The following is a 25,818-nucleotide window of genomic DNA, read 5'->3' on the forward strand; positions in this document are numbered from 1 at the left end:
CAGGAGTGCCTGGGTGGCTTAGTCGGTTAGGCGTCCAACTACCTGATTTAATCATAATGACAATCCAATGAACTCTTGTTGGTCTCAGTTTAAAATTCTTTTAATGCTTATTTATTTTTGAGAGAAAGAGCAAGATTGGGGTAGGGGCAGAGAGAGAGGGAGACACAGAATCTGACCCAGGCTCCTGGCTCTGAGCTGTCAGCACAGAGCTAGACCCGGGGCTCCAACTCACCAACCATGAGATCATGACCTGAGCCAAAGTTGGGCGCTTAACCAAATGAGCCACTCAGGTGCCCCTAGTTGGTCACAGTTTAGAAGAGGAAACTGAGCAATGGGGAGGGTAAATAGCTTGGCAACATCACACAGCCAGGAAGTGAGAGACAATAGATAGTTCAGCCCTTTCCCTGGAACCCCATGTCCATGCCCATGCCCATGTAATCACACCTTTTATTGGTAACATACTCAAATCCCACAGCTTCAAGATCATGTGGGAATGGATAAAACAAAGTGTAAAAGAGCATGGTTCATACATTCCAGTTTCCTGAAAATGGATGTATGATCAATATAGGTCAGATTATCGAGGGAAGACTTTGGAACGATTCCTTCTACCTATTCAATTACTGTGAGTTTTCTTTAAAAGCTGTTATTTTTCTCTTCTTGGTATGAGAAGGCTATGCCTTTTTTTTTTTTAATTCCTATCAACAAGTTTATTTTTTAAACATATTTTTCCTGGATCTAGGTTTGTAATTAAATTTATTTAAAACCAATAAGCAGCGCGCCTCTAAAATCAGAAAACTTGTTTAATAACCAAAAAATGACAAACATGCTTCAAATCGGCCGTGTGCGAAAAGGAGCTATAGGCGGGGAAATTTATGCCGAGCCAATCCTTGGCCGCAAACACCGAGGGGCACTGGGATGACTTAAAGCCGCCCCGTGGGGGCCGGAAGGTTTGGGACTGACCACGCCCCCCTCGCCGGCCCTGCGTTTGATCGAGCTGGTCCGGAACTCTTCTGTCTGGCCCCAGCGGAGCTACCCCGGAGGGTAAACTTCCGGTGACCGTACGACTTCCGTGCGGGGCAGCCGATTTGGCTAGTCCTAGGCGGACCGGAAGTCCGTCACTCCAGACTACCCGCCCCTTTCCTAAAGTGACGCACGGCGGGGTTGCCGGAAGAAGTGGCGAAGTTACTTTTGAGGGGATCCGAGAAGCGGCGGCGTGCCAGGGGCTACAGAGCAGGAAGAAGAGAAGCAGAGCAAGGGGACCGAGGCAGGTGCACTAGAGTATGGGAAGATGCGGGAGGCGTCCCGGGCCCGGGGCTTCCCGGCGTTCTCCGCGCTGCCCCCGCTCAGCCCCTTTCTCTCCTTCCCCCCCCCTTCCGTAGCTCGCGCTGTCTCCGGCTGTTTCCAGGGCAACGGGAGTAAGAGACCCCCGCGAGAGGCGGCCCACGGGACCCTCGCGCGCAGCCATGAGCCCCGCCCCCCACTGGTGTTCGGAGAGGGGCGGGACCTGGAGCGAGGTATGGGGGCGGAGCGTGATGGGAGGAGGTGGAGGCGGGGCAGGATGGGAGGGGATGGGGCTGGACCTGGAGGGAGGGGTACCGATGGGGCGGGGCAAAGTAGCGGGGCGGGGCATTGTGGATAGAATGAGGGTGCAAGCTACAAGGGTTGGGCGGGACCTAGAAGGAAAAGATGGGGAGGAGGTGGGGTCAGAATGGGAGTTGGGGGGTGCTTCTTCAGCAGAGGTGGGGAGTTAGAGGAGGCAGGGTGAACTTGGTGGGAAGGGGGAAGTTAGGGCGGAGCACGATTGAAGCAGAAAGGGCAGTACCTGAAGAGGGAGTGGGCAGGATCCGGAGTGGGTGGAGCCCACATGAGGGGCGGGGTCTAGATGAGGGCAGGGCTTGAGACCCAGCCGGAAGATCTGGAGCAATCGTGGGTGGGGTCTGTCAGAATCGGAGGAGAGGTTTTACAGGCCGGCAGGGGCCTGGGGTGGGGTCTGTGTGCAGTAAAGGAGGAGTCTGGAGAGATGGAAGAAAGTGGTGCATCCTTCGAGACCTGGGGCTGGCCTAACCTGACCCTACCTGGCCCGACAAGGTTCTCAGTCCCCCTATATTCTGCAGGTTGCTCCGTGACTCCACCATGTCCACTCCCACCACCAGTTCCCTGGACACCCCCTTGCCTGGTGAGCGACCCCTTTCCCAGCCCAGTCCCTCTCCCATTCCACACTTGGCAGGAGAAACTCACTGTGTTTCCCTCTCCCAGGAAATGGCCCGCCTCAACCCAGCGCACCCTCTTCTTCACCAGCTATAAAGGAGGAGGGTCCTGAACTGTGGCCTGTGGGTCCAGACCCTGATGTCCCAGGCGATGACTGGGCCCGTTCAGCCTGCAGCGAGGGTGAGATGGGGCCCAGGGACAGGGGCTCGGGATGGAGATGGGGGGCCTTGAGGGGAGATCTAGGAAGGGAGAAAGATAAAAAATCAGAATGGGAGGCCCCAGTTTCTTGATTTTTTTTCTTCCGCTTCTTCTTGTCACTTCTTATTCTTTTTTTCCTTCACTTTGCCTGTGAGTGTATTTTTTTCCTGCTTGACACCTTTTGTTGTTATTTGTTCTTTGGGGTTCATACATCTTTCCTTCTGAATTGCCGTCTCCCTGGTCACCCCCTATACACTGGCTCTTTGTGTCTTCTGTGTCGTGGGGATGGCCCTCTGGCTGCTGTTTCTTTTGGGGGCTTTGTCTCTCTCATGGCTTCTCTCCGCCCACCCCAGTCGTCCCAGACCCGGCAGAGGAACCAGAGCGCAAGCGAAAGAAGGGCCCGGCTCCAAAGATGCTGGGCCACGAGCTGTGCCGCGTGTGCGGGGACAAGGCCTCCGGCTTCCACTACAACGTGCTCAGCTGCGAAGGCTGCAAGGGCTTCTTCCGGCGCAGCGTGGTCCGAGGCGGGGCCAGGCGCTACGCCTGCCGGGGCGGCGGAACCTGCCAGATGGACGCCTTCATGCGGCGCAAGTGCCAGCAGTGCCGGCTGCGCAAATGCAAGGAGGCCGGAATGAGAGAGCAGTGTGAGTGCTGGAGAGGGCGCCGTGCTTGCCTGGCCCGTGCCCAGCTCCGGGGCCACCGCTGAGGCCTCTGTGTCCCGAATAGGCGTCCTGTCGGAAGAACAGATCCGAAAGAAGAAGATTCGGAAGCAGCAGCAGCAGCAGCAACAGTCACCTGTGGGGCCATCAGGCGGCAGCAGCTCAGCCTCTGGGCCTGGGGCTTCCCCTGGAGGGTCTGACGGAGGTGGCCAGGGCTCCGGGGAAGGCGAGGGTGTCCAGTTAACAGCCGCTCAGGAACTAATGATCCAGCAGTTGGTGGCGGCTCAGCTGCAGTGCAACAAACGCTCCTTCTCCGACCAGCCCAAAGTCACGGTACTGCCCCTCCCGCAGCCTTGAAGGGTGATGAGGCCAGTTGGGGGAAAGCCATCAGGGCTGCAGCCCAGGGCATGGGGAGGGAACAAGGCTCCAGAGGGTGGGGCCTTGGAGAGGAGGGTCTCCTAGGGCGCATTCTTTGCCTCAAGATGTCCCCTCGGCCTCGGGCTCATTGGAGGAATCTGTGAATAACCTTGACCCCCGTTGGCCCTAGCCCTGGCCCCTGGGCGCGGACCCCCAGTCCCGTGATGCACGCCAGCAGCGTTTCGCCCACTTCACGGAGTTAGCCATCATCTCAGTCCAGGAGATTGTGGATTTTGCCAAACAGGTGCCTGGCTTCCTGCAGCTGGGCCGCGAGGACCAGATTGCCCTCCTGAAGGCATCTACCATTGAGGTAACGGGCAGTCTTCCCATCCTCAACATGGCCCTTCATTCCTGCCCACAGGGAACCCCAGGGATAAGCCTCAGGACAGATGTTGGGGGAATAGGGATGAGCGAGACCCCTCTGGTGGTTGCCCTCGTGGGGACGATATCCTACAGGGGGACGCCGAAATACTAAACAGAGAGTCAGAGCCTCCCATGAGCCAGGGAGAGAGAGGAAATGGGTTGAGGCTGAGAAAAATTGAGGATTGGCTGGGAGGACGCACTCTAAAGAATGTGCTGAAAAGGCCGTTCAGAAGAGTTGACATTTAAACCAAAGCAACAGTAACAAATAAGTATTGAGTTACTAGTGGACCCCAGGCTCCATTCCAAGTCCTGGATAGGTCGCAGTGAACAAAACATGCCTGTCCCCATGCCCTGCAACCACCTGGGGAGAGTATCCTGGGAGGAGGGTGCTGTGGGCGTTGAACCTGGAGGAGGGAGAGCTTGGAGTGTCGGGCGTGCTGACTGCAGGCCGGGTGACTGAGGGAACGTGCTTGGGGGCAGAGGGGTGAGAGGTGATTCTGGCAAGATTAGGTCCCCCCATGGGCCAAGAGAGGAGAGACCAGTGGCTGCCAGCTCACAGGGACTTGTGGCGCCCCTGCCCCTGCCTCCTCCTCTCCCTGCTGCCCACAGATCATGCTGCTAGAGACAGCCAGACGCTACAACCACGAGACAGAGTGCATCACTTTCCTGAAAGACTTCACCTACAGCAAGGATGACTTCCACCGCGCAGGTGTGGTGGGGAGAGGGCTGGGGGGGGTGCAGGGCCGTTGCCCCTGCCGGGCCTCTGCTGGTGGCAGACCTCAGGCCATCTCGCTCTTGTCTGAGCCTCTATTTTTTTACCTCCAAAGTGGAGTGAGCCAGCCTCAAAAGGAGACGAGAATGTATTTATTGAGTGCTGAGTCTGTCCACTGGGATGCAGTGCGGGATGAGACAGAGGGGTGTGTGCTCTCACAACGGGGCATCTTGATAGGAATTAAGAAAAGACACTCCCTCCTTCCCAAACCTGGTGTCACTGGAGGGAGGCCGGATCTCAGTTCATTGTGAAGTACGCAACCTACGCAACTGTACGCGGTAGGTCCCTGCCATCCAAGAGCGCTTACCTGGGGATGTGACCTAGGCAGTGGGCTTCTGGAGGAAGTGCATATGAACTGAGGCCTGAGGGGTGAGATGTATTGCCTAGGAAAAGGAAATTGGGGGGTAACAATGCCCACCAGGGAACCCCATGTACCATAAAAGCCTTGTTCTCCCTCAGGCTCGGGCTTCACTCTGGGAGTCCAACTCTCCCCCATCATCTCTTCCCGGGGCACCTCTGTATTTTCCTAACCCCATATTCTTCCTTTCCTCTAGCCGCTGGCCCTCCCAGTCCCCTTTGAATATGAGTGTGGCAGGGGAGCACCGAGCGGGGAGAATGTTTCTGGCAGTGGGCTCAGCACATACAAAGGCCCTGAGGTGGGGGAAGAGCTGGATGGTGTTAAGGAACTACAAGGAGGTCCAGGCATCGGGAACACAGGGAGATGAGGCTGGAGAGGAGGTTGGGGTCCTACCGCTTCCCCCCATCCTCTGCCATTGTCCTCCAGTGCCTCTCCCTGGAACACTGTCGGGGCCCCTCACTGGGTTCTCCCAAGTGTGTCTGTTCATACAGCGGTCGGTCGGAAGGGTCGTATTCATAGTTAGCTCACGTCCCTCCTCTTGCTCGCTACCCCTGCATGGCTCCCGTCTCACTGGGAGAAAAGCCAGAGTCCTTGGCCATTTTTCACAGGCTCCGAGGGGCCTCTCCACCCCCAGCTCCCTTTGTTCACCCTCCTCCAGCCACACTGGTCTCCCCCCTCTTACTTGAACCCACCAAACATGCTCCCGCCTCAGGCTTTTGCAGTTGCTCAGCCAACATGGGCGACCACCTCCTCCTGGTTTGCATGGGACCTTTGTGGTGTCAACATTTGGAAGGCTCAAGGCCCAGAAAGCTGCCCAGTCCTGGGAAAAACAGACAGGTGGTGCCCACCTGGAACACTCAAAACGTCCCCGTGACTCATCCCCTCCCCTCCTGGTGGTTTCTCAAAGGTCACCCTACCGTGTGGCCTTCCTACGGCGTCACCCTACACACTGGCCACCTTGTCTAAGATGTTGATTTGATTTTCGATGCCCTGATTACCTTTCCTTGTGTTACCTTGATCCAGCTCACAGACCGGATGATTTAGTTACACGTTTGTCTGTTGTGTTCCCTCAGCCCCCAAGTGCAAGTTCCGCAGGAGGGGAGGCTGTGTCTTCTAAACAGCTCTGCCCTGGGGCCTGCCACATAGTAGGTGCTCAACAGAGTCTGAAAAACAAATGAATGAACTACTCCTGGGGATGAGTTCAGGCCTTACTCGGTGAACATTGGAAGCCACCACAGGGGTGACGCAGCGTGACCTAGGTTTAAAAATCTTTCTTTTTCGTTAGGAGAGAACCGGGGAGGCCGGGAAGGAGGTGAAGGCAGTGATGAGGTCGCAGGAACTACTGAATAAATGTTCACATTCATTACTCATCCCTTTATTCAGGCAGGGGTTAGGGCGCACTTCCCCGTGCCAGCCACTCGGATGGGGACACAGCTGAACAGAAATGACCAGAAGGCTAGCATTGCTGCCCTGTCCCTCACCCCGCTGATAGCAGCGTCAGGGACCCGGGCTGGGGCCAGTTCGGGGCTGGGGGAGCTCATCCGGCCCCGCCTCCTGCCCCCCCAGGCCTGCAGGTGGAGTTCATCAACCCCATCTTCGAGTTCTCCCGGGCCATGCGGCGGCTGGGCCTGGACGACGCGGAGTACGCCCTCCTCATCGCCATCAACATCTTCTCCGCTGACCGGCCCAACGTGCAGGAGCCGAGCCGCGTGGAGGCCCTACAGCAGCCGTATGTGGAGGCCCTGCTCTCCTATACGCGCATCAAAAGGCCGCAGGTACGGGAGCCCACCCGTCCCAGGGCCCTGGCGGGGACAGGCAGTCCAGGCCCCACGTGGGGTCCACCGCGGGCTAGGTCTTGCCTCCTCATCAGGGCCGGGCCCTGTCTGCTGCCCCCACTGCCCGGCTCCTCTGGCAGCGCCCTGAGCCCTGGCCGGTGTCCTCTTCGCCAAGTCTGTCCTCGGGCCTCTGTCCCGTGACCAAGGATCCAGGCCCAGTGCAGGCATAGGGGTGGGGCTCCCCACGCTCTGCCCGGCCCCTGCCTACACCGGTGGTCCTGCTGGCTGACCAGAGCCCACCTCCCTCCTGCCCCCCGCCCCCCCCCCCCCCCCCCCCCGCCTCCCTGCAGGACCAGCTGCGCTTCCCCCGGATGCTGATGAAGCTTGTGAGCCTGCGCACGCTGAGCTCTGTGCACTCAGAGCAGGTCTTTGCCCTGCGGCTCCAAGACAAGAAACTGCCGCCTCTGCTGTCTGAGATCTGGGATGTCCATGAGTGAGGGGCCCGGCCGCCCTGCCCCACAGCCCTGTACCCTCCAACGCATGGACGTTGTCGCCCCTTCCTCCTCCTGGAGTGGGAAGGAGCCGGGCCTGGGGTCCCATCTTGTGGCTTATAGCACAAGCCCTGGCCCCACCAGCCCTCAGCCCTCGGGTGAGCCCCCATTAGGGTCCAGGAGGCTCCCGCCCTGCCCACTGAGTCTTCCTGGGAGGGCTGGGCGGGTCCTAGATCCCAACCTCTGACCCTCCTAGCACTACCGGCTGCCCTCCCCACCCAGCTTACACCTCAAGCTCACTGCGCAGTGCACCTTGAACAGAGGGAGTGGGGGGCCCGTGGCTCTCCCTGACAGCCTGAGAAACCGCAGGCCCCCTCCCTCTGTTCCTTTTATTTAATAAAAACTAAAAAAAGACAAAAACAGGAAAATAAAGTATGAATAGAAACCTGCCCTGAGCCAGAGTGAGTTCAAGATGTACGGGGGATGGGATCAGCCACCTGAACCTTGTGTTGCTAGGCTGGTGGAGGGTTCAGGGTGATGTGACTGAGTGCGGGGGTGGGGGAGGAAGTGGGGCGTCCAGGAGAGGCTGACGTCCTTGGGGTCATCTTCCTGTACTAGGTGAGTTGGAGACTGCTGAAGGACAAAGAACACTTAAGTGGATGAAGGGTCAGGCACTCAGTCCCCAAATGTTTCCTGAAGCCACTGGGCAGTGTGCTGGCCGTTCTGGGGATGCAGATGATATTCACGTAACGTGTGTGGGGCGCACTTACTATGTGGCAAACACAATTTTAGGCACTGGAAACACCAGAGAACAAGATAAAGCCCCTCCTGGGAGGTGGCTACCAGTCAGGGCTGGCAAAGGGGGGATGGATGGGGCCAGCTAGCATGGAAGGGAATAGGGGCTTTCTTTAATGCAGGCAGCGCGTGGCAGCATGGGAGCCCAGAAGTAGAAGGCAGGCAAGTCCTCACACAGGATATCATGTCCCAGGGGGGAACCTAAACCATGACAAGGGGGCTGGGCCCCCAAATTGAGGGGAGGGTGCATGCCAGGTCTGGGAGGTGGGAGAGTCTGGTGATTTCAGAGTAAGGACGGGCTGTGGACATCTCTTAGTCCCTCCTTCTCCTGTGCCAGGCTCCCAAGGGGTCTCAGAAGTGAGCTGGGTGGACAGTCCTGGCCAAGAGTGAAGGGGGTGTTGCTTGGAGGGATGGGCTGGGTACTGAAAGGTGTTTTTCTTTCGAGCAGCTGGGGGTAAGGTGGGGAAGTGACTAGTTACGAGGAGAAGTCCTGTTGCAAGCAGTGTGCCCGGCGCCCCCAGGTGTGCCCGCCCTGCGCTAAGTCTAGTTTACAGGTAGGGAAACCGAGGCATGAGACAGAGCTGACCAGACCTCCCTACACGGGGAGGGCAGACGTCAGGTCTTCCGCCAGCGGAAAGAAGGGCCGTGCGCAAGTTGTCCTCTCGCCTGGGCCTTCCTCAGAAAGCAGGCCCGCGAGCCGAGGATACGCGCGATGCCCCCGCGGGCGGGGAGGCGGGTCCGGGAGGACAGCGGGGCCGGCCGCGCCGCCGCGCCGCCGCGCGCAACGAGAGCCGGAATCCGCCGAGCTGCCGTCGGAGGGGGCGTGGCTTAGGAGCAGGCCCCTCTCTCAAGGCGGGGCGGGGTTTGGCGAGAATATATGGAAAGTAGGAAGAGGCAACATCCTAAATTGGACGGACGGGGCGTGGCCTAGGCCCAGTTGAAAGGAGGGGCGTGGCTCGAAGGCTTGTCGGGGCGTGGTCTCGCCCTACTTGGGCGGGAGGGGCGTGGCCCAGGGCGGCGCGCGGCGGCTCTGAGCCTGCGCGCGCCGGAGTCAGGGGTCACAGCGACGTAGGCTGTGGCGGGAAACGCTGTTTGAAGCGGGTGAGTGAGGGGAGAAGGGGGCTTGAAGGGACTCGACTTGGCAGAGAAGGAAGGTGGAGGAGTCGGGCATGTAGGCCTGAGAGAAGGGTTGCGAAGGGGAGCGTGGAGGCGGGAGGGCGCGCGGTAGAGGGGCGAGGGCCAGTGGTTCTGGGCGCGTGCGCGGGGGCGCGCAGGAAGATGATTGGGGCTGGGGGGCCCCTCGGGATGCGGGGGGCTCTTGTGCTGGGCGCCTGGCCCCTGGGGTGAGCTGGGAGATGTACCCTGGAGGATCTTTGGGGCGACGGGATCCCGGACGCAGTGGAAGACTGAATTGGTGCACGTGGTGGCATGCTGATATGCTTTATTCTCTAAATATTGAATACTCCGTGCCAGGCACTGTTCTAGAAGCAGAGGCTACAGCCCGAACAAGTCAGAGAAAGTCGTGGGCTCAGGAGAAGACAGTAGACAAGTGATAAATAATAACGATAAAGCAACGCCTTCAGGGTTTGATACCTTATCCGAAGTGAAATAAAACAGGGTAGCCTGTTTCTTTAGCTGGAATAATCAAAAATCCTCTCTCTGGGGAAGTGACATTTGACAGAGCAGTCAGCCATGCAAAGAAAGATTTGGACAGGGGGACCATGAGGTGCCCAGGCCCTGAGGTGGGAAGGAATTTGGCTCCTATTCCAGGTTCCACAGGGAGCCATGGGAGGTTTTGAGCATCAGAGCAACATGACCCACCCTGCGTTTTGAAAAAGTCCCTGGGTGCTGATTGAAGATGGGATTGTAGTGGGAACAGGGATGCGAGGAGGAAGACCAGTTAGGAGACAAGTGGGGACATTGGCTCAGACCACAGTGCTGTCAGCCTCAGGTTGTCTTCGGGGTTTGAGCCAGCAGGTCGCGGGGGTGTAAGGAAGAACTCAGGCGGCTGGGGTATGTGGTTTGGCTGGATGGAGAGAGGAGGCGGAGGCAGAACGGATTCGGGGTGCCACTCTGAGGTGGCAGTGAGGGGGCAGGGTTTAGAGAGAGGCAGGTTGATGATGTCACCTTCTCAGCTTTATAGCCCCACCCAGGCCAGGTTACCTGTCTACCCCCAGCACGGGCTGCACTTCACCCAGGCATCCTGTCCCGTAGAGACGCTCCTTCCCCCCGAAGGCCTTTGCCACGCTGTTCCTTCTCCTGCGATGCTTTTTCTTCTCTCTTCGGTCCCTTTTACTCAGCTGCTCTCAAGAACAGGCACTTTCCTGGGCACTGGGAAGCCAGTCATAATTCAGTCTGGTTGGGGAGAGGACAGGCGATCTCCATCCAGAGTGCTCTGAGCCCAAACGAGGCAGCACTAGTCTTTGGGAAGCGAGAGACGCTCCAGGGACTTGGGAAATACCTGGGTCGGTGGCACTCGAGAGGAGTCTAGACTGCCCTGCCGCACCTTGAAGTGACCTGCGTTCTGGACACCGCGTGAGTGATGCTGGGACCCTAACTGGAGTGAGACCCTGACCCCTGTTTTTTGTTTTAAGTTTTTAAATTTATTTTGAGAGAGGGAAAGAGAACGTCAAGCAAGCTTTGCGCTGTCAGTACAGAGCCCAACGCAGGGCTTAAACTCACCAACCACGAGATCATGATCTGAGGCTTTTTTTTTCTTTTCTTTTGTTTAATTTTAAGATTTTTATTTTTAAGTAATCTCGGTACCCAATGTGGGGGCTCAAACTCACAGCCCCGAGATAAAAAGTCGCATGCTCCACCGACTGCGCCAGCTGGGCCCCCAGTGAGGCCTGTTTAAAAAAAAATTTTTTTTTAGTGTTTATTTATTTTTGAGAGAGAGAGACAGAGCGCGAGTGGGGGAGGGGCAGAGAGAGAGGGAGACACAGAATCCGAAGCAGGCTCCAGGCTTGGAGCTGTCGGCACATCAGCACAGAGCCCAGCGTGGGGCTCGAACTCATGAACCACGAGATCATGACCTGAGCTGAAGTCAGATGCTCAGCCGACGGAGCCACCCAGGCGCCCCGATTTATCTTACTGTCCGTCCCCACAATGCCGAATGAAAACTCTGTGAGAGCAGGGATTCTGTCTCTTCTCCTGCTCTGTCTCATGCGCCCTGAAGAGTGCCCAGGACAGAGGGTAAAGATGGAAGGAACTCACAGAATCTCCTGAGGCAGGTGCTGTTACCCTCCAACGCAATGACTAGAACCAAGGCCCAGAGAGGTGAAGCTGTCTCCCCAGGGTGGCACAGCTAGCTTGGAGGGTTCAGAGCCTCATCCCAGAGCCCCATTCTGAGCCGGCACCGCAGACTGCCGGCCTCCAGGGGTGTCTGGCGAGGTACGGGGGTGAACTCTCTACCCAGCGAAGGAGACAGACTGGGGATGGATTCCTCTGCTGGCTCGCCCCTGTACCCTGGCTCACGCACCTAGCGAGGGAAAGGTTAAATAATTGCAGAAGTACCTGTTCCGTCTGCCCCCTCCCCAGAAAACGACCTGCTTTTCGTGCTTTGGCCTCATCCCTCCTCTGGGCCTCCCTGACTCTCACTACCCTTGTCGCAGGCCAGGGACCATCTGGGCCTGTGTCTGACTCCCCTGCCAGACGGGAACCCCTTGAGGTCTGCTGCTTCTCTGCGTCCTCAGCATTGCCCGGCACAGGCTTTGGGAAGTGCGTGCTGGGTGAGACTGCCCCCCTGCTTTTCTCAGCCACCTGACTCCTCTGTCCATAGAGACCCAGCTCCAGTTCAGCTCTTCCAGGAGAGTCGGCGGCCCCCCGGGGCACCCCAGGCAGCTGGTCCTACTTCCCTTACTGTACAGGTGCACCCAACCCAGAACTGCTTCAGAATGTGAGCCCCCCAAAAACAGGGGTCAGGGGGCACCTGAGTGGCTTAGTCGGTTAAGCGTCTGACTCTGGATTTTGGTTCAGGTCTTGATCACACAGTTTTGTGAGTTTGAGCCCCGTGTTGCGCTCTGCACTGGCAGCTCAGAGCCTCCTTGAGATTCTCTCTCTCTCTCTCTCTCTCTCTCTCTCTCTCTGTGCTCACATGCTATCTCTGTCTCTCAAAATAAATCTTAAAAAAATTTTTTTAATAAATTAAAGTTAAAAAAAAAAAAAACAGGCCTCGCTGAGAAGGTGACATTTAAGCAAAAACCTAAAGGAGGGGAAGGAGGAAGCCGTGGGGACATCCGGGGAAGAGTAGGGCTGTGGGAACAGCTTGTGCAAAGGTCCTGAGGTAGGACCAAGCCTGGCACGTTCAGGGAAGAGAGAGGAGACAAGTGGCTGGAGCCAAGTGCACAAGGGGGAGAGGGCAGGAGATAGTGTCTAAAAGGGAAGGGGGTGATTGCGCAGGGTCGGTGGGCTAGCCGGAGGACTTTGCTTTAGCTCTGCATGAGATGGGACCCAGGGGCCAGTTCCGAGGGGAGGAGGGATGGGATGACCTGATATATTCGTATGGGATCTCTCTGGTTACTGTGTGAAGAGTACACTGAGGGCTCCTCATTCATTCAACACATCGTTCTCCAGCACCTGCTGTGTACCAGGCTCTGTTGTAGACACCCTCAAATGCTTCAGTGACAGGGCAGACCAGATCCCTGCCGGCGCTGGGCTCAGGTTCCAGCAGGGGGAGACAGACACAAAGCAGTGCACAAAATAATGCTGCCAACAACCTCTGAGAAGCAGAAGGGCAAGGCTGGGAGCCCAGCGGGGGCTGGGAAGTGCTGAGACTCTGTCCAGTGGCAGTAGAGCCTATGGGACTGACAGGTGTGTTCTGAGGGGAAGGGAGAAGCTGGGGTGACTCCGAGGTGGTTGGCCTGGTGGGAGTTGCCTCTTCGTGAACTGGGGGAGGCTGTGGGATGCAAGGAGCAGGTCGGGGCAGGGGAAGGCGAGGGGCCCGCCTTTGGAGTGTGAGATGCCTGAAGAGACACATGCTCAGTGAGCAGCTGGGTTGGGCAGGCTGGGGCCTGGGGGGCGGTCTGGGCTGGAGACAGGAAGGGCAGACGTGATCATCGGCATAGAGGTGGCAGTGAAAGCCGTCAGATAGAGATGGGACGAGAACCCTGAAGGAGGGAGTGTCACAGAAACCAGCGGGCACTCAGCGTTGTCTGTTTGCCAGTGAAGGGTCGAGAAAAGGAGAGGGCCCCGTGTTTCCCCAGCTCCTGTCCTGTGCCAGGACACACTGGGGCCTCTTTCCTTCTAATCCTTCCTTGACGCGCCTGGGTGGCTCAGTCGGTTGAGCGTCCGACTTCGGCTCAGGTCACGATCTCACGGTCCGTGAGTTCGAGCCCCGCGTCGGGCTCTGGGCTGATGGCTCAGAGCCTGGAGCCTGCTTCCGATTCTGTGTCTCCCTCTCTCTCTGACCCTCCCCCGTTCATGCTCTGTCTCTGTCTCAAAAATAAATAAACGTTAATCCTTCCTTGCCTATGATGGGGAACTAGCATAGGAACCTCGGTTTTGCCCCCAGAGTCCCCTTCCCTCCCACCACACCCTCCTGGCCACAGCCCGCTGACCTGGGGAGCCAGACTGCCCCCCTCCTGCCTCCCTCTGCCAGGCCAGGGCTGGCCACTGCCCCTCTGCCCCACCCAGGCCTCCCCCTGCAGGTCCGAACTCCGTCTCTCTGGCCGCCTGTATGGCTGGAGCAGAGGCCTCCAGGCTTTTTCCTTCCTGTGGGATAAGCCACTCGTAGGCACAAAAGGAGAGGCCGTACAGGGCCTCCGTCCCTGTACAAAGTGTGTGTGTGCCCGGTCCCAGCAGCGCTATCCACGATAGGCCAAAGGTGCAGACGCTGCCAATGTGCACTGAGCGACGAACGGATCAACACAACGTGACGCAGCCACACAGTGAGGCAATATTTGGGCGTAAGAGGGAATGAAGGGCTGACACCTTCTGCATCCCGGTGAACCCGGAAAACACTATCCTAAGTGAAAGAAGCCAGACGCTGAGGGACACATATTGGAAGGGTCCGTGAATAGGAAAGGCCCAGAATAGGCAATCCAGAGACAGACAAAGTTGGTTAGTTGGGAAAGTGGGGTGGGGGTGGGCTGAGTTGAGGGGTGATGGCCAAAGGGGTGTGGGGATTCATTTTGGGGTGATGAAAAGGCTCTAAAGTTGACTGTGGTGATGGTCACACAGCTGTGAATATACTAAAAGCCATCAAACTATACACTTGAAATGTGTGCGTCACATGGTGTGTGAATTCTATCTCAATAAAACTGTCCCGGAATGGCTGGGTTGGTCGGTCAGTTAAGCGTCTGACTCTTGAGTTCTGCTCAGGTCATGATCTCGTGGTTTGTGAGTTTTAGCCCCGAGTTGGGCTCCGTGCTGAAGGCGCGGAGCCTGCTTGGGATTCTCTCTCTCTCCCTCTGTCTCTGCCCCTCCCCTGCTCATGCTCTCTCTCAAAATAAATAAGTAAAACTTGGAGCTCCTGGGTGACTCAGTTAAGTGTCCGACTTTGGCTCGGGTCGTGATCTCACGGTTCGTGGGTTCAAGCCCCACATCAGCTGATGTGCTGACAGCTCAGAGCCTAGAGTCTGCTTCATATTCTGTGTCTCCTCTCTCTCCCTGCCCCTCCCCCACTCACACTCTCTCTCTCTCTCTCTCTCTCTCTCTCTGAAAAATAAATAAACATTAAAAAATTAAGTAAATAAGTAAAATAAATAAATAAGCATAAAGCTGTCCCATCTTGTCCCTCCCCTCCCCCCTCCTGGGAAGCCAGTGTTACCAGTTTATTACCTATCTTTCCAGAATTATGCATTAAAAACAAACATGCTTTTACATATTCTCCCACACGCCTTGTAAAAATGTTATTTTTTAAATTTTACATATTTTCCCCCAACTTTTTTTTTTTTTTGGTAAGTAATCTCCACACCCAATATGGGGCTTGAACTCACAACCTTGAGATCAAGAGTCGCATGCTCCACCAACTTTTGTTCTGAAAAGGCACCCCTGTAACTTTTGTTCTGAAAAATTGCAAGGCTGCATAGAAGTTGCATGACAGGGGCCCTTGGGGACTCAGTCGGTTGGACATCCGACTTCAGCTCGGGTCATGATTTTGCTGCTCGTGGGTTCGAGCCCCGCCCTCGGGTTCTGTGCTGACAGCTCTGAGCCTGGAACCTGCTTCCAATTCTGTCTCCCTCTCTCTCTCTTTCCCCCTTCCCCCACCATGCTCTTTCTCAAAAATAAATAAACATGAAAATTAAAAAAAAGTTGCATGACAGATACAACAAAGCCCTGTGTACCCTTTGCCTGGACTCACCAGCTGTTAACATCATTTGCTTTATATGGATGCACATACACTTTTTTCTTTCTTTCTTTCTTTCTTTCTTTCTTTCTTTCTTTGCTTTATCTGGATGCACATACACTTTTTTCTTTTTTTCTTTCTTTCTTTCTTTCTATCTATCTATCTATCTATCTATCTATTTATTTATTTTAAGTTTATTTATTTATTTTGAGAGGGAGAGAGAGAATCCCAAGCAGGCTTGATGCTCACTGTGGAGCCTGATGAGGGGCTCAATCTCATGACCTGAGTCGAAATCAAGTCGGACGCTAAACCGACTGAGCCTCCCAGGTGCCCCATGTTTTCTTTTTTGGCTGAACTATTTGTAAGTTATAGTCATCATGGTACCTGACCTGCAAAAACTCTAAACAGTGACATCCTACAGAACTGCGGTTTAATCATAATCAGACCATTTAACCCGCGGCAACCCTTGTTCAGTTTGTCCAGTTTCCTGGTAACATTCTGCATAGCTGTTTTCTTTCTAATTAATTTTTTTATGTTTTTTATTATTTTTGAGAGAGAGAGAGAGACAGCATGAGCAGGGGAGGGGCAGAGAGAGAGAGACCTGGAATCCGAAGCAGGCGCCAGGCTCTGAAATGTCAGCACAGAGCCCGACACAGGGCGCTAACTCACGAACTGTTAGACCATGACCTGAGCTGAAGTCGGACACTTTGCTGACTGAACCACCCAGGCGCCCGTACATAGCTATTTTTGAGAGAGATATATATATGTATTTTAAGTAGGCTTCATGCCTAGCACAGAGCCCAGTGTGAGGCTTGAACTCACAATCCTGAGATCAAGACCTGAGCTGAGATAAAGAGTCAGATGTTTAACCAACTGAGCCCCCTAGGCGGCCCTGCTATTTTTTTTTTTTTTTTTTTAGTGTGTTTTTATTCATTAGAGAGAGCACGTGCATGTGCGCACGAGTGGGAAAGGGGCAGAGAGAGCGGAACAGAGGATCTGAAGCAGGCTCCACTCTGACACCAGTGAGACTCCACTCGAACTCACAGACTGTGAGATCATGACCTGAGCCGAAGTCAGATGTTCAACTGACTGAGCCACCCAAGTGCCTCTGTTTTTTATTTTTATTTTTAAAAAAATTTTTTTAACGTTTTATTTATTTTTGAGACAGGGAGAGACAGAGCATGAACAGGGGAGGGTCAGAGAGAGGGAGACACAGAATCTGAAACAGGCTCCAGGCTCTGAGCTGTCAGCACAGAGCCCGATGCGGGGCTCGAACTCACAGACCGCGAGATCATGACCTGAGCTGAAGCCGGCCGCTTAACCGACTGAGCCACCCAGGCGCCCCTGTTTTTTATTTTTTAATCTAAGATCTGATCTGGGGTCATGTTACATTTAGTTGCCAGGACTGTGCAGTCTCTCCTTCAATTTAAAAGTTTCCTGGCTTTCCAGCCCCCACCCTTCCATGCCATTGACATTTTTGAAGATTCCAGACTGGTAATTTTTGCAGGCCAGTCCTTACTTTGGCTTGATTGTTTCCTAATGCAAAGAATCAGGGCAAACTTTTTTTAGACATTTTTTTTCCTAATACAAAAAGATAGCGATCTAAGTACACCGTTCTGCACGTTGGTTTCTCTAACAATGGGTCTTTGAGAGCCCTCCACATGAATGCATAGAGAGCTTCCTCATTCCTTTATACAGCTGCATAATATTCCATGGAACAGTCTTCATATAATTTATTTAAACAGTCCCCCGGGGGAGGACATTTAGGTGGTTTCCAGTCTTTTGCCATTGCAAACAATGCTGCCGGAAATAACCTCGTAAATGCAGTTTCTCATATGTGATAGTATATCTATAGCACAAACCCCTAGGTGGGGAAATGGGGCCTTCCAACTTTTATGTTTTAATGGAGGTGGAATTTACATACAGTGAAATGCACAGGTTCTCAAGTGGACAGTTGTGGGTAAGGTACATTTTTGTCAGCCCAGAAAATTCCCTCATGCCCCTTCTCAGTCAGCCTCTCCCTCCTGGTAAGCAACCACTAGCCTAATTTCTAGCACCATAGATTAATCTATTCTAGAACTGTGTAGGGGTGCCCGTGTGGCTCAGTCGGTTAGGCATCCCACTCTGGATTTCAGCTCAGGTCATGATCTCACGGTTTGTGGGTTCAAGTCCCACATTGGGCTCTGCACGGACAGCGTGGAGGCTACTTGGGATTCTGTCTCCCTCTCTCTCTGCCCCTCCCCCATGTGCACCTGTACACGCACTCTCCCTCTCAAAAATAAACATTTTAAAAAACAAGTTGAAAAAAAAAAACTTTGTGTAAATGGCACCACACCATATATACTCTCTCATTTTCAATTGAGGTGAAATTAACCATTTTAAAGCGTAGAGTTCAGTGGCATTTAGTACGTTCACAATATTGTACATCTACCACCTCTGTCTACTTCCAGAACATTTTCATCCCCCCCAAAAGGAAGACCCCATACCCCTTAGCAGTCACTCCCCATTCCTGCAATGCATACTTGTGTGTCTGGCTTCTTTATTTAAAAAAGAATTTTTATTTATTTATTTATTTTTTAATTTATTTTTTTTTCAACGTTTATTTATTTTTTTGGGGACAGAGAGAGACAGAGCATGAACGGGGGAGGGGCAGAGAGAGAGGGAGACACAGAATCGGAAACAGGCTCCAGGCTCTGAGCCATCAGCCCAGAGCCTGACGTGGGGCTCGAACTCACGGACCACGAGATCGTGACCTGGCTGAAGTCGGACGCTCAACCGACTGCGCCACCCAGGCGCCCCCCAAAAAAAGAATTTTTTTTAAAATGTTTGTTTATTTTTGAGAGAGAGAGAGAGTGCGAGCAGGGGAGGGGCAGAGAGAGAGGGAGACACAGAATCTGAAGCAGGCTCTAGGCTCCCAGCTGTCCGCACAGAGCCCGACGTGGGGCTCGAACTCACAAGCAGTGAGATCATGGCCTGAGCTGAAGTCGGACACTTAACCACCTGAGCCGCCCAGGCGCCCCTATGCATCTGGCTGCTTCTGTGCAGCATATTTTTGAGGTTCATCCATCCATTGTGTCACTAAGTAGCTGCCTCCTGTCTGATGCTGAGACATATTCCATTGTATACCATCCTGAACATTTGCCAACAACACATCCCCAGTCAGTTCAGGATTTTTCTGTGCTCTATTTGTTAAGGTCCGGGCTAAGCTGCTGGAACAGAGACCCCACGGCACGGTGGCCCGGGCAAGATACAAGTGTATTTCTCCACATAACTGCCCTCAAGTAGGCATTTCTGCCCCAGAAGCTTGTCAAGGGGACTGGGTTCCTTCCATCTTGTAGCTCTGCGTTCCATGGGGTGTTGTCCTTGACCCCGTGGTCAAGGTTGGTTCACCCCCACTGTATCCATGCTCTAGCCATAGAGAAGGGAGAGGAGGCTAGAAGCAAGCTTCCTTTTAAGGCTGTCCCAGTCATTCCTTCCATGAGATAACTCAGTAAAGTGACCATCCCTAGCAGTGCATGCTGGGAAATGTAGTCTCCGGCTGGGTTGCCTGCAGCAGCTCAGAGGCAAGGGGTCAGCTGCAAAAGGACGAAGGGGAGACTGGATCTGGGGTTTGGGTGGGGTTACGGGATCCAGAGGTGTTCACTTGAACTCAGAGCAGCTGACCTGTGCCCTTCCTGCCCTCCCTCCCAACTGGGTCTGGGGTCTGCCTTAGGTTCCTATACTCTGTCTAGGCCTGGATGCTGGGAAACAAACTTTTAAAAAACTTCTTTCTTTTTTTTAATCTTAAACTGATGGGAAGATCTAAAGAATAATACAAAGAGCATATACCCTTTACCCAGATCCACGTTTTAACATTTTCCCTTACTTGTTTTATGATTTGTATGTACATAAGCTTTCTTTTTCTCCTGTCTCTACACACATATGCCACCTAAAACAAATTTTTTTAATAGCTTGCATACATCATGGTTATTTACCCTTAATAGTTGAGTTTTTATTTATTTATTTATTTTGAGAGAGATAGACCGTGCAAGTGGGGGAGGGGGGGGGGAGAGAGAGAGAGAGAGAGAGAGAGAGAGAATCCCAACCAGACTCCCACCTGCCAGCACAGAGCCTGATGTGGGGCTCAAAATCATGAAACCTTGAGATTATGACCTGAGCCGAAACCAAGAGTCGGATGCTTAACTGATTGAGCCACCCAGGCACCCTGAGTGTGCATTTTCTTAGAATATTCTCTTACCGAACCATAGTGAAGTTGCCAGCCTAAAGAGGCTTAACTTGAATACAATCTTCTGTCGAACCTACTAGAGGATGTGTACTTTTGTATCAATATATCTTGTCAAAATATGCTCCAAAATGATTTTTTATATGTTGCAATTAAGGAAACATAAATGGGGCGCCTGGGTGGCTCAGTTGGTTAAGCGTCTGACTTTGGCTCAGGTCATGTTCTCGCGGTCCGTGAGTTGGAGCCCCGCGTCAGGCTCTGTGCTGACAGCTCAGCCTGGAGCCTGCTTCAGATTCTGTGTCTCCCTCTCTCTCTGTCCCTTCCCTGCTCACACACACACACTCTCTCTCTCTCTCACGTGCGTGTGCACTCTCAACAATAAATAGTAAACTTGTTTTTAAAACATCAAGTTTATTTTAAAAAAACCTATAAACATGTATATTGCAGCCTCTATTTGGTTTTTTGTTTGTGTTTACTACATTAGATCCTAAATTACAAGGGGAATACTATAAAGGGCATTTGGGGGGATTGTTAGAGAAACTGGAAAATGGACTCTTTACGTTGTGATTGGATTGTTAAATGTCCTGGATTTGATCACTGCACCTTGCTGGGTATAGAGAATGTCTTTGGGACGCCTGGCTGGTTCAGTCAGTACGGTGTGTGACTTTTGATCCCAGGGTTGTGGGATCCACTTGGGGCATGGAGCCTACTAAGAAAAAGAGAGAATGTCTTTGTCCTTCAGCAACACATTGTAAAGTACTCAGGGGTCGAGGGGCATAATATCTAACTAACATATCTACCTGACGCACAACTCACTCAACTGACTCAGAAAAAGTAAATCATTTGATGATGTGTGCATATTACCTTGTTACGTATGGAGGAGGTAATGAAGCAAATGTGGCGTCAAGCTGACACTTGGGGAATCTGGGTGAAGGGTGTGCAGGTGTGGAAATTTGAACTTATTTCAAAATTAAAAGGGCTCCGTTTCTGTTTTGTTTTTAAGGGGGAGGGAAGCCTCTGAAGTGTTTTGAGCTGGGAAGGGACCAGATCAGATTTGTGACTGGCCTGAAGAGGTGCTTCCCGGCTGCTTGTCGAATGAAGGCCCGGGCAGGCAGGGTGACAGGAGGGTGTGGACACCAGAGAGAGAGGTTTATGAAAGGAAGGGATGTGCTAAGGACCAGGTGTGTGAGTGTGAGTGTGGAGGCCCTGCAGACCGGGTGACAAGGGGTTGGCCAGGGGCAAGCAGACAGCAGAAAGGATATGGAGGGTTTGAGCATGTGAGGAGAGGGTTACACCGAGGTGGGGAGTGGGCTGTAATCACAGTAACTGATAGTATTTGACACGTGGAATGTACCACCACCCCGTGAGCCTGCGGGTAGAGGGTCGTGTTACTCTTGAGGCACTCTGGAGAATGGAAAAAAGGCTCACAGTCACGGTTGGTACACGGGGGGTTCAGGAGGAAGACAGGAACCTTCTCCGAGCCTTGACTTGCCCCACAGGATGGATGCCAAGCGGCGGCCGGGCCCGGGCCCTGGGGTGCCCCCCAAGCGGGCCCGTGGGGGCCTCTGGGATGAGGATGAGCCGTCTCAGCCATCCCAGTTCGAGGAGGAGCTGGCGCTGATGGAGGAGATGGAGGCAGAGCACAGGCTGCAGGAACAGGAGGAGGAGTTGCTGCAGCCGGCCCTGGAGGGAGCCGCGGACGGTGAGACCCACGGTGGGAACCCCTTGCCCTCCCTCCCCCTCTTGCCTGTGAACCGTGTCGGCCACGAGGCTCACCTGTAACCTCTGACTTCTGGCCCACTTTGAGCTCCGTGAAGTGCCAGCCTCTGACCTCACACCAGTATGCATTCTGCCTTTGTTGTCTGCAGCTCCAATTCTGACCTTCACCCTTGACCCCATGACCTCTCCCGAGTTTCCGGCCAGACCCAGAGCCCCGCCTCCACCTGACTTTCTCTGCACATCAGGGGCCACCTGAGAGATCATGGGCTGGGTTGGGCGGGCCCGTTACTTACTTCTGGGGGAGGACCACCATTCCATGTAGCCTGCCTCCCTCCCCCCATCCAGGGCCGTTCTCCCCAACGGCCATAGATGCCCGCTGGCTTCGCCCCTCCCCGCCCTCCCTGGATCCCCAGACGGAGCCCCTCATCTTCCAGCAGTTGGAGATCGACCATTACGTGGGTGAGCTTGGTGGTCAGGCCTGGTGGGTGGGAGGAGGGGCCCAGGGCTCCTGGGGCGCAGGCTGGGCCGGGTCAGCACCTCTGGCTTTGAGAGAAGAGATGGACACGGACAGTCCCCGTCCAGGTGGCCAGGGCTAAGAGAGGGAGGGACAGGGCTGTGGGTGCCCGAAGGGGCAGCAAGAGGGAAAGTGGCGGTGCAGGTGTCCAGCGGGGCTTCCTGGAGGTGGGGACTGTCTTCCAACTGAGGCCTGAAGGTAAGAGCCGGCTCCTTGCTGAGGAGGGAGGTGTGCAGTTTCGACATCCGTCCGTCCATCCAGTGTCCATCAGGAACAGCCAAGCATCTGTATTGAGCCAGGCCCTATTCCTGTCAGACCAGGTCCCTGCTCTCAGAGGTTCACCTTCTAGAAGGATAGGCAGAATAAAAAAGGAAGTGGAGCCTCAGGTGGCCATGAGGGTTATGGCAGAACATAAAGGAGGGTAGGGGTGCCAGATTGTGCATCTTGGAGGTCTGGGAAAGCCTCTCTGAGGAGGCAACAAGGAGCCACGGGGCTGTCTGGGAAAGAGGGGTTCTGGGCAGAGGGTCCTGAGCAGGCAGCTGGTCTAGAACGTTTGAGGAACAGCGAGATCAGTGTGGTAGGAACAAGGAGCAAGGGGAGGGGCGAGGGGTGGCACCTGAGATCCTGCCCGCCGAGGCAAGGACTTCGGGGCTCCGTTCTGAGCAGGCTGGAAAAGTCTTTGGAGAGACCCAACCCCAACTCACAGGTTAGAAGGCTCCCCGGTAAGAGAGGGAAGGGACGAGTTACAGGCGGGGAGGAAACATTGCGTTCCCCGGATCTGAGCAAGAACTCGCGCTGCGAAAATATAAGAAGCATTCAGATCTCGACAGCGAGAAGACAGTCCAGTCCAAAAGTGGACCAAACACCCGGGTAGACAATTCACTGGAGGATACGCAGGCGGGAATAAGCTCAGTGTCACTGGCTGTCAGGGAAATGTAAATGACAGCCACACTGAGACCTGACAACCTATTAGGAGAGCTAAAAGAAAGCCCAGAGACACGAACGATCATTGATAAGGATGCAGAGCCACCGGAAAGCTTGCTTGTGCCCCGCTGGTGGGAACGCTGTGTGTTGCTGCCCCTGTGGGAAACAGTCTGGAAGTTTCCTAGAGTTCAACCTACTCTTCCCCCGCCCCCAGCTTTATTAAGATACAAGAGTTAAATCTGCTTTTTCCATAGGATCAGGCAATTCCAGATATTTCCCCTGAAGGAATGAGAGCCAGGAGACTGTGATTCCGTTTATATGGATAGACTGAAAAAAACAAAATTAAGGGCACCTGGGTGGCTCAGCTGGTTAAGCTTCTGACTCTTGATTTTGGCTAAGGTCATGGCCTCACGGTTTGGAGGACCGAGCCCCACATCTACACTGATGATGTGGAGCCCGTTTGGGATTTTCTCTCTCCTTCTCCTGCCCCTCCCCCGCTCATGCTTGCAAGCGCTCTCTGTCTCAAGATAAATAAATAAGCTTTTTTTTTTTTTGAGTTGAAAGAAAGACAAAATTAGAATGACGGAGAGTGGACCATCAGTGCCAGCGGGTGTGGTTCCAAAAATGCATCTCGCAGGAGCTGTTTGGAGTGATGGAGCGGTTTTGTACCCTGATTTTGATAGTGGTTACGTGAATCTGTATAAAATATGTGTTAAAGCTCCTAACTGCACACACAACGTCGATTTTACTTTTGTTTTTAAATACTTATTTTTGAGAGAGAGTGCGCGCGCACGTGAGCGGGAGAGGGGCAGAAAGAGAGAGCAAGAGAATCCCAAGAAGCGCAAAGCCCAACACAGGGCTCAAACTCACCAACCATGAGATCATGATGTGAGCCGAAGTTGGGCACTCAAATGACTGAGCCACCCAGGCGCCCCTCAGTTTTACTTTCCAAAAGAAAATATTTTTTGCAAAAAGAGGGCAGGGGGCTCCTTCTAGCTATAGGAGGTAGACCAAGATGAGAAGGAGACCAGTGGGGAGGCGCTCAAAGCCGAGTGGACAGTGTGGAAGGCCAGTGTGGGCAGAGGCACCCGGTGCTGCGGGAACCAGGGGCTGTATTCCCAGCAAAGGAGAAGCCTGGGGAGGCAAACCTTTGAGGAATACGGAGGGGTAGCCTCTGCCTCATCCTGTGAACCCTCCACCCCCAGGCCTGGCGCAGCCCCTGCCTGGAGCAGCCCCGCCACCCCCCGGCTCCGTCCCTGTCCTCCGTGCCTTCGGAGTCACTGATGAGGGCGTGTCCGTCTGCTGCCACATCCACGGCTTTGCTCCCTACTTCTACACCCCGGCGCCCCCTGGTGAGTGGCCCTGACCCACAAGACCCCCGCCCCAGCCCTCCGGAGTCCCCCTGCACTCCTGACCAGCTCTCCCCACTCCCCTCAGGTTTTGGGCGCGAGCACCTGGGCGACCTGCAGCGGGAGCTGAATGCTGCCATCAGCAGGGACCAGCGCGGAGGGAAGGAGCTCGCGGGGCCGGCCGTGCTATCTGTGGAGCTGTGCTCCCGGGAGAGTGAGTGCCCCGCCCCCGGGTCCAGCAGGCAGGGCTCCCTCCGGGCCGGTGCCAGCCTTGTCTGTCCGCAGGCATGTTCGGGTACCATGGGCACGGCCCCTCCCCGTTTCTGCGCATCACCCTGGCGCTGCCGCGCCTCCTGGCCCCCACCCGCCGCCTCCTGGAGCAGGGCATCCGTGTGCCGGGCCTGGGCACCCCCAGCTTCGCACCCTACGAGACCAATGTGGACTTTGAGATCCGGTACGGCCCCTGCCTCTCCTCTCCAACCTCCACCCCCACTTCCGCCCTTGCCCCGACCCCGCTAGTCAGCTTCTGCCTCCTGCTCTTCATCCCCTGTCCAGGTTCATGGTGGACACAGACATCGTCGGCTGCAACTGGTTGGAACTCCCAGCGGGGAAATACCTCCTGAGGCTGGAGGGGAAGGTGCGGGGCTCACTGGGGGCAGGGGCACAGAGCCGGGCCCCTGCAGCCACTGACGTGCCCCACCCCTACAGGCCACGCATTGTCAGCTGGAGGCGGACGTGCAGTGGTCTGACGTGGTCAGTCACCCGCCAGAAGGGGAGTGGCAGCGAATTGCGCCCCTGCGCGTGCTCAGCTTTGACATCGAGTGTGCTGGCCGCAAAGGTCTGTCTCCGGGTCTCGGGGCTCCTCCCTCCCTCCCTTTAGACACGTGACATGCCAGTCTTGCCCCACGAGCCCCCATACTTCTTGAGCTCGCTGAGGAAGGAGTGAACATGAAAATGGACAGTTATCGTAAGATTCTCACTTGGAGGATGGTGGAGAGTGACAGGGCAGCTCAGACAGGTGGGCGGGAAGGCCTTAGGAGCGATGCGGCAGGCCTTGTGAAGAGGGACAAGCGGGGGTGTATGGGTAGGGGGAACCTCTGCCCCCCCCACCCCTCCGCAGAGAAGAGGAAGTGCAAAGGCCCTGGGGCAGGACCCAGTCTGTGAGGGGCAGGGAGAGGGCCAGAAGAAGAAGGCAGAGGGGAACAGTGTGGGTCATGCGAGGGCTGTAGGCAGTGGGGTTAGGAATCGACAGGCTGGGGAGATTTGGATGTGCAGCTCCCCTGATGTGTCACAGAGGAAAAGAAGAAGTTCGGTCCCCTGCATCCCCCTCCTTCCTCCCTGCGCAGGCATTTTCCCGGAGCCTGAGCGGGACCCCGTGATCCAGATCTGCTCACTGGGCCTGCGCTGGGGTGAGCCGGAGCCCTTCCTACGCCTGGCGCTCACCCTGCGGCCCTGCGCCCCTATCCTGGGCGCCAAAGTGCAGAGCTACGAGCGGGAGGAGGAGCTGTTGCAGGTGGCTCTCATTCCATGTCCCTTTATGTCCTCAGAACCCCCCACCCAGCCTCCACATCCCAGGTGCAAGGCCATGTCCTCTGCATGCTGAGACTCCAAGTCCATGGGTTCAGATCCCTTTGCTTTGGTGGGGGAGGGGGTGTGTGAACATTTCCCGTCTGGGTCCTGTGTTATTTTCAGAAGCACCTGCCCGATCTTACTGCAATGGGCAAGAGGGCTCCAGGCTCGCTCTTGAGGACTTCTGGAATGTTCCA

At 54.9% G+C, this 25,818-nt stretch overlaps 2 protein-coding genes across 2 annotated transcripts in view; both read left to right on the forward strand.

Moving 5' to 3' along the window:
- Positions 1-810: 810 nt before the first annotated feature.
- On the forward strand, positions 811-7,690 carry NR1H2 (nuclear receptor subfamily 1 group H member 2). Its single transcript, XM_027037125.2, has 10 exons — positions 811-1,268; positions 1,380-1,514; positions 2,115-2,176; positions 2,257-2,388; positions 2,760-3,050; positions 3,133-3,398; positions 3,613-3,792; positions 4,455-4,554; positions 6,542-6,750; positions 7,101-7,690. The coding sequence occupies exons 3-10, from the start codon at positions 2,134-2,136 to the stop codon at positions 7,245-7,247; spliced, it is 1,368 nt and encodes a 455-aa protein (XP_026892926.1). The 5' UTR covers positions 811-1,268; positions 1,380-1,514; positions 2,115-2,133; the 3' UTR covers positions 7,248-7,690.
- Positions 7,691-8,987: 1,297 nt separating this feature from the next.
- Positions 8,988-25,818, forward strand: part of POLD1 (DNA polymerase delta 1, catalytic subunit) — a 29,938-nt gene continuing 13,107 nt past the window's right edge. Inside the window, exons 1-9 of the mRNA XM_027037027.2 lie at positions 8,988-9,137; positions 21,046-21,248; positions 21,611-21,724; positions 23,909-24,055; positions 24,141-24,266; positions 24,338-24,506; positions 24,608-24,689; positions 24,761-24,890; positions 25,399-25,565. Coding sequence (XP_026892828.1) covers positions 21,047-21,248; positions 21,611-21,724; positions 23,909-24,055; positions 24,141-24,266; positions 24,338-24,506; positions 24,608-24,689; positions 24,761-24,890; positions 25,399-25,565 — 1,137 coding nt within the window. The 5' untranslated portion in view covers positions 8,988-9,137; position 21,046. The remainder of the gene's footprint in view (positions 9,138-21,045; positions 21,249-21,610; positions 21,725-23,908; positions 24,056-24,140; positions 24,267-24,337; positions 24,507-24,607; positions 24,690-24,760; positions 24,891-25,398; positions 25,566-25,818) is intronic.

This window comes from Acinonyx jubatus, chromosome E2 (genome assembly GCF_027475565.1).
Source record: "Acinonyx jubatus isolate Ajub_Pintada_27869175 chromosome E2, VMU_Ajub_asm_v1.0, whole genome shotgun sequence".
Taxonomy (NCBI): domain Eukaryota; kingdom Metazoa; phylum Chordata; class Mammalia; order Carnivora; family Felidae; genus Acinonyx; species Acinonyx jubatus.

Excerpts from the sequence above, each read along its gene's own strand:
- NR1H2 (XM_027037125.2), top strand. The coding sequence starts at position 2,134 with ATGTCCACTCCCACCACCAGTTCCCTGGACACCCCCTTGCCTG. Across the intron at positions 2,177-2,256 it reads CCTGGACACCCCCTTGCCTG|GAAATGGCCCGCCTCAACCC; the intron begins GTGAGCGACCCC and ends TCCCTCTCCCAG. Across the intron at positions 6,751-7,100 it reads CGCGCATCAAAAGGCCGCAG|GACCAGCTGCGCTTCCCCCG; the intron begins GTACGGGAGCCC and ends GCCTCCCTGCAG.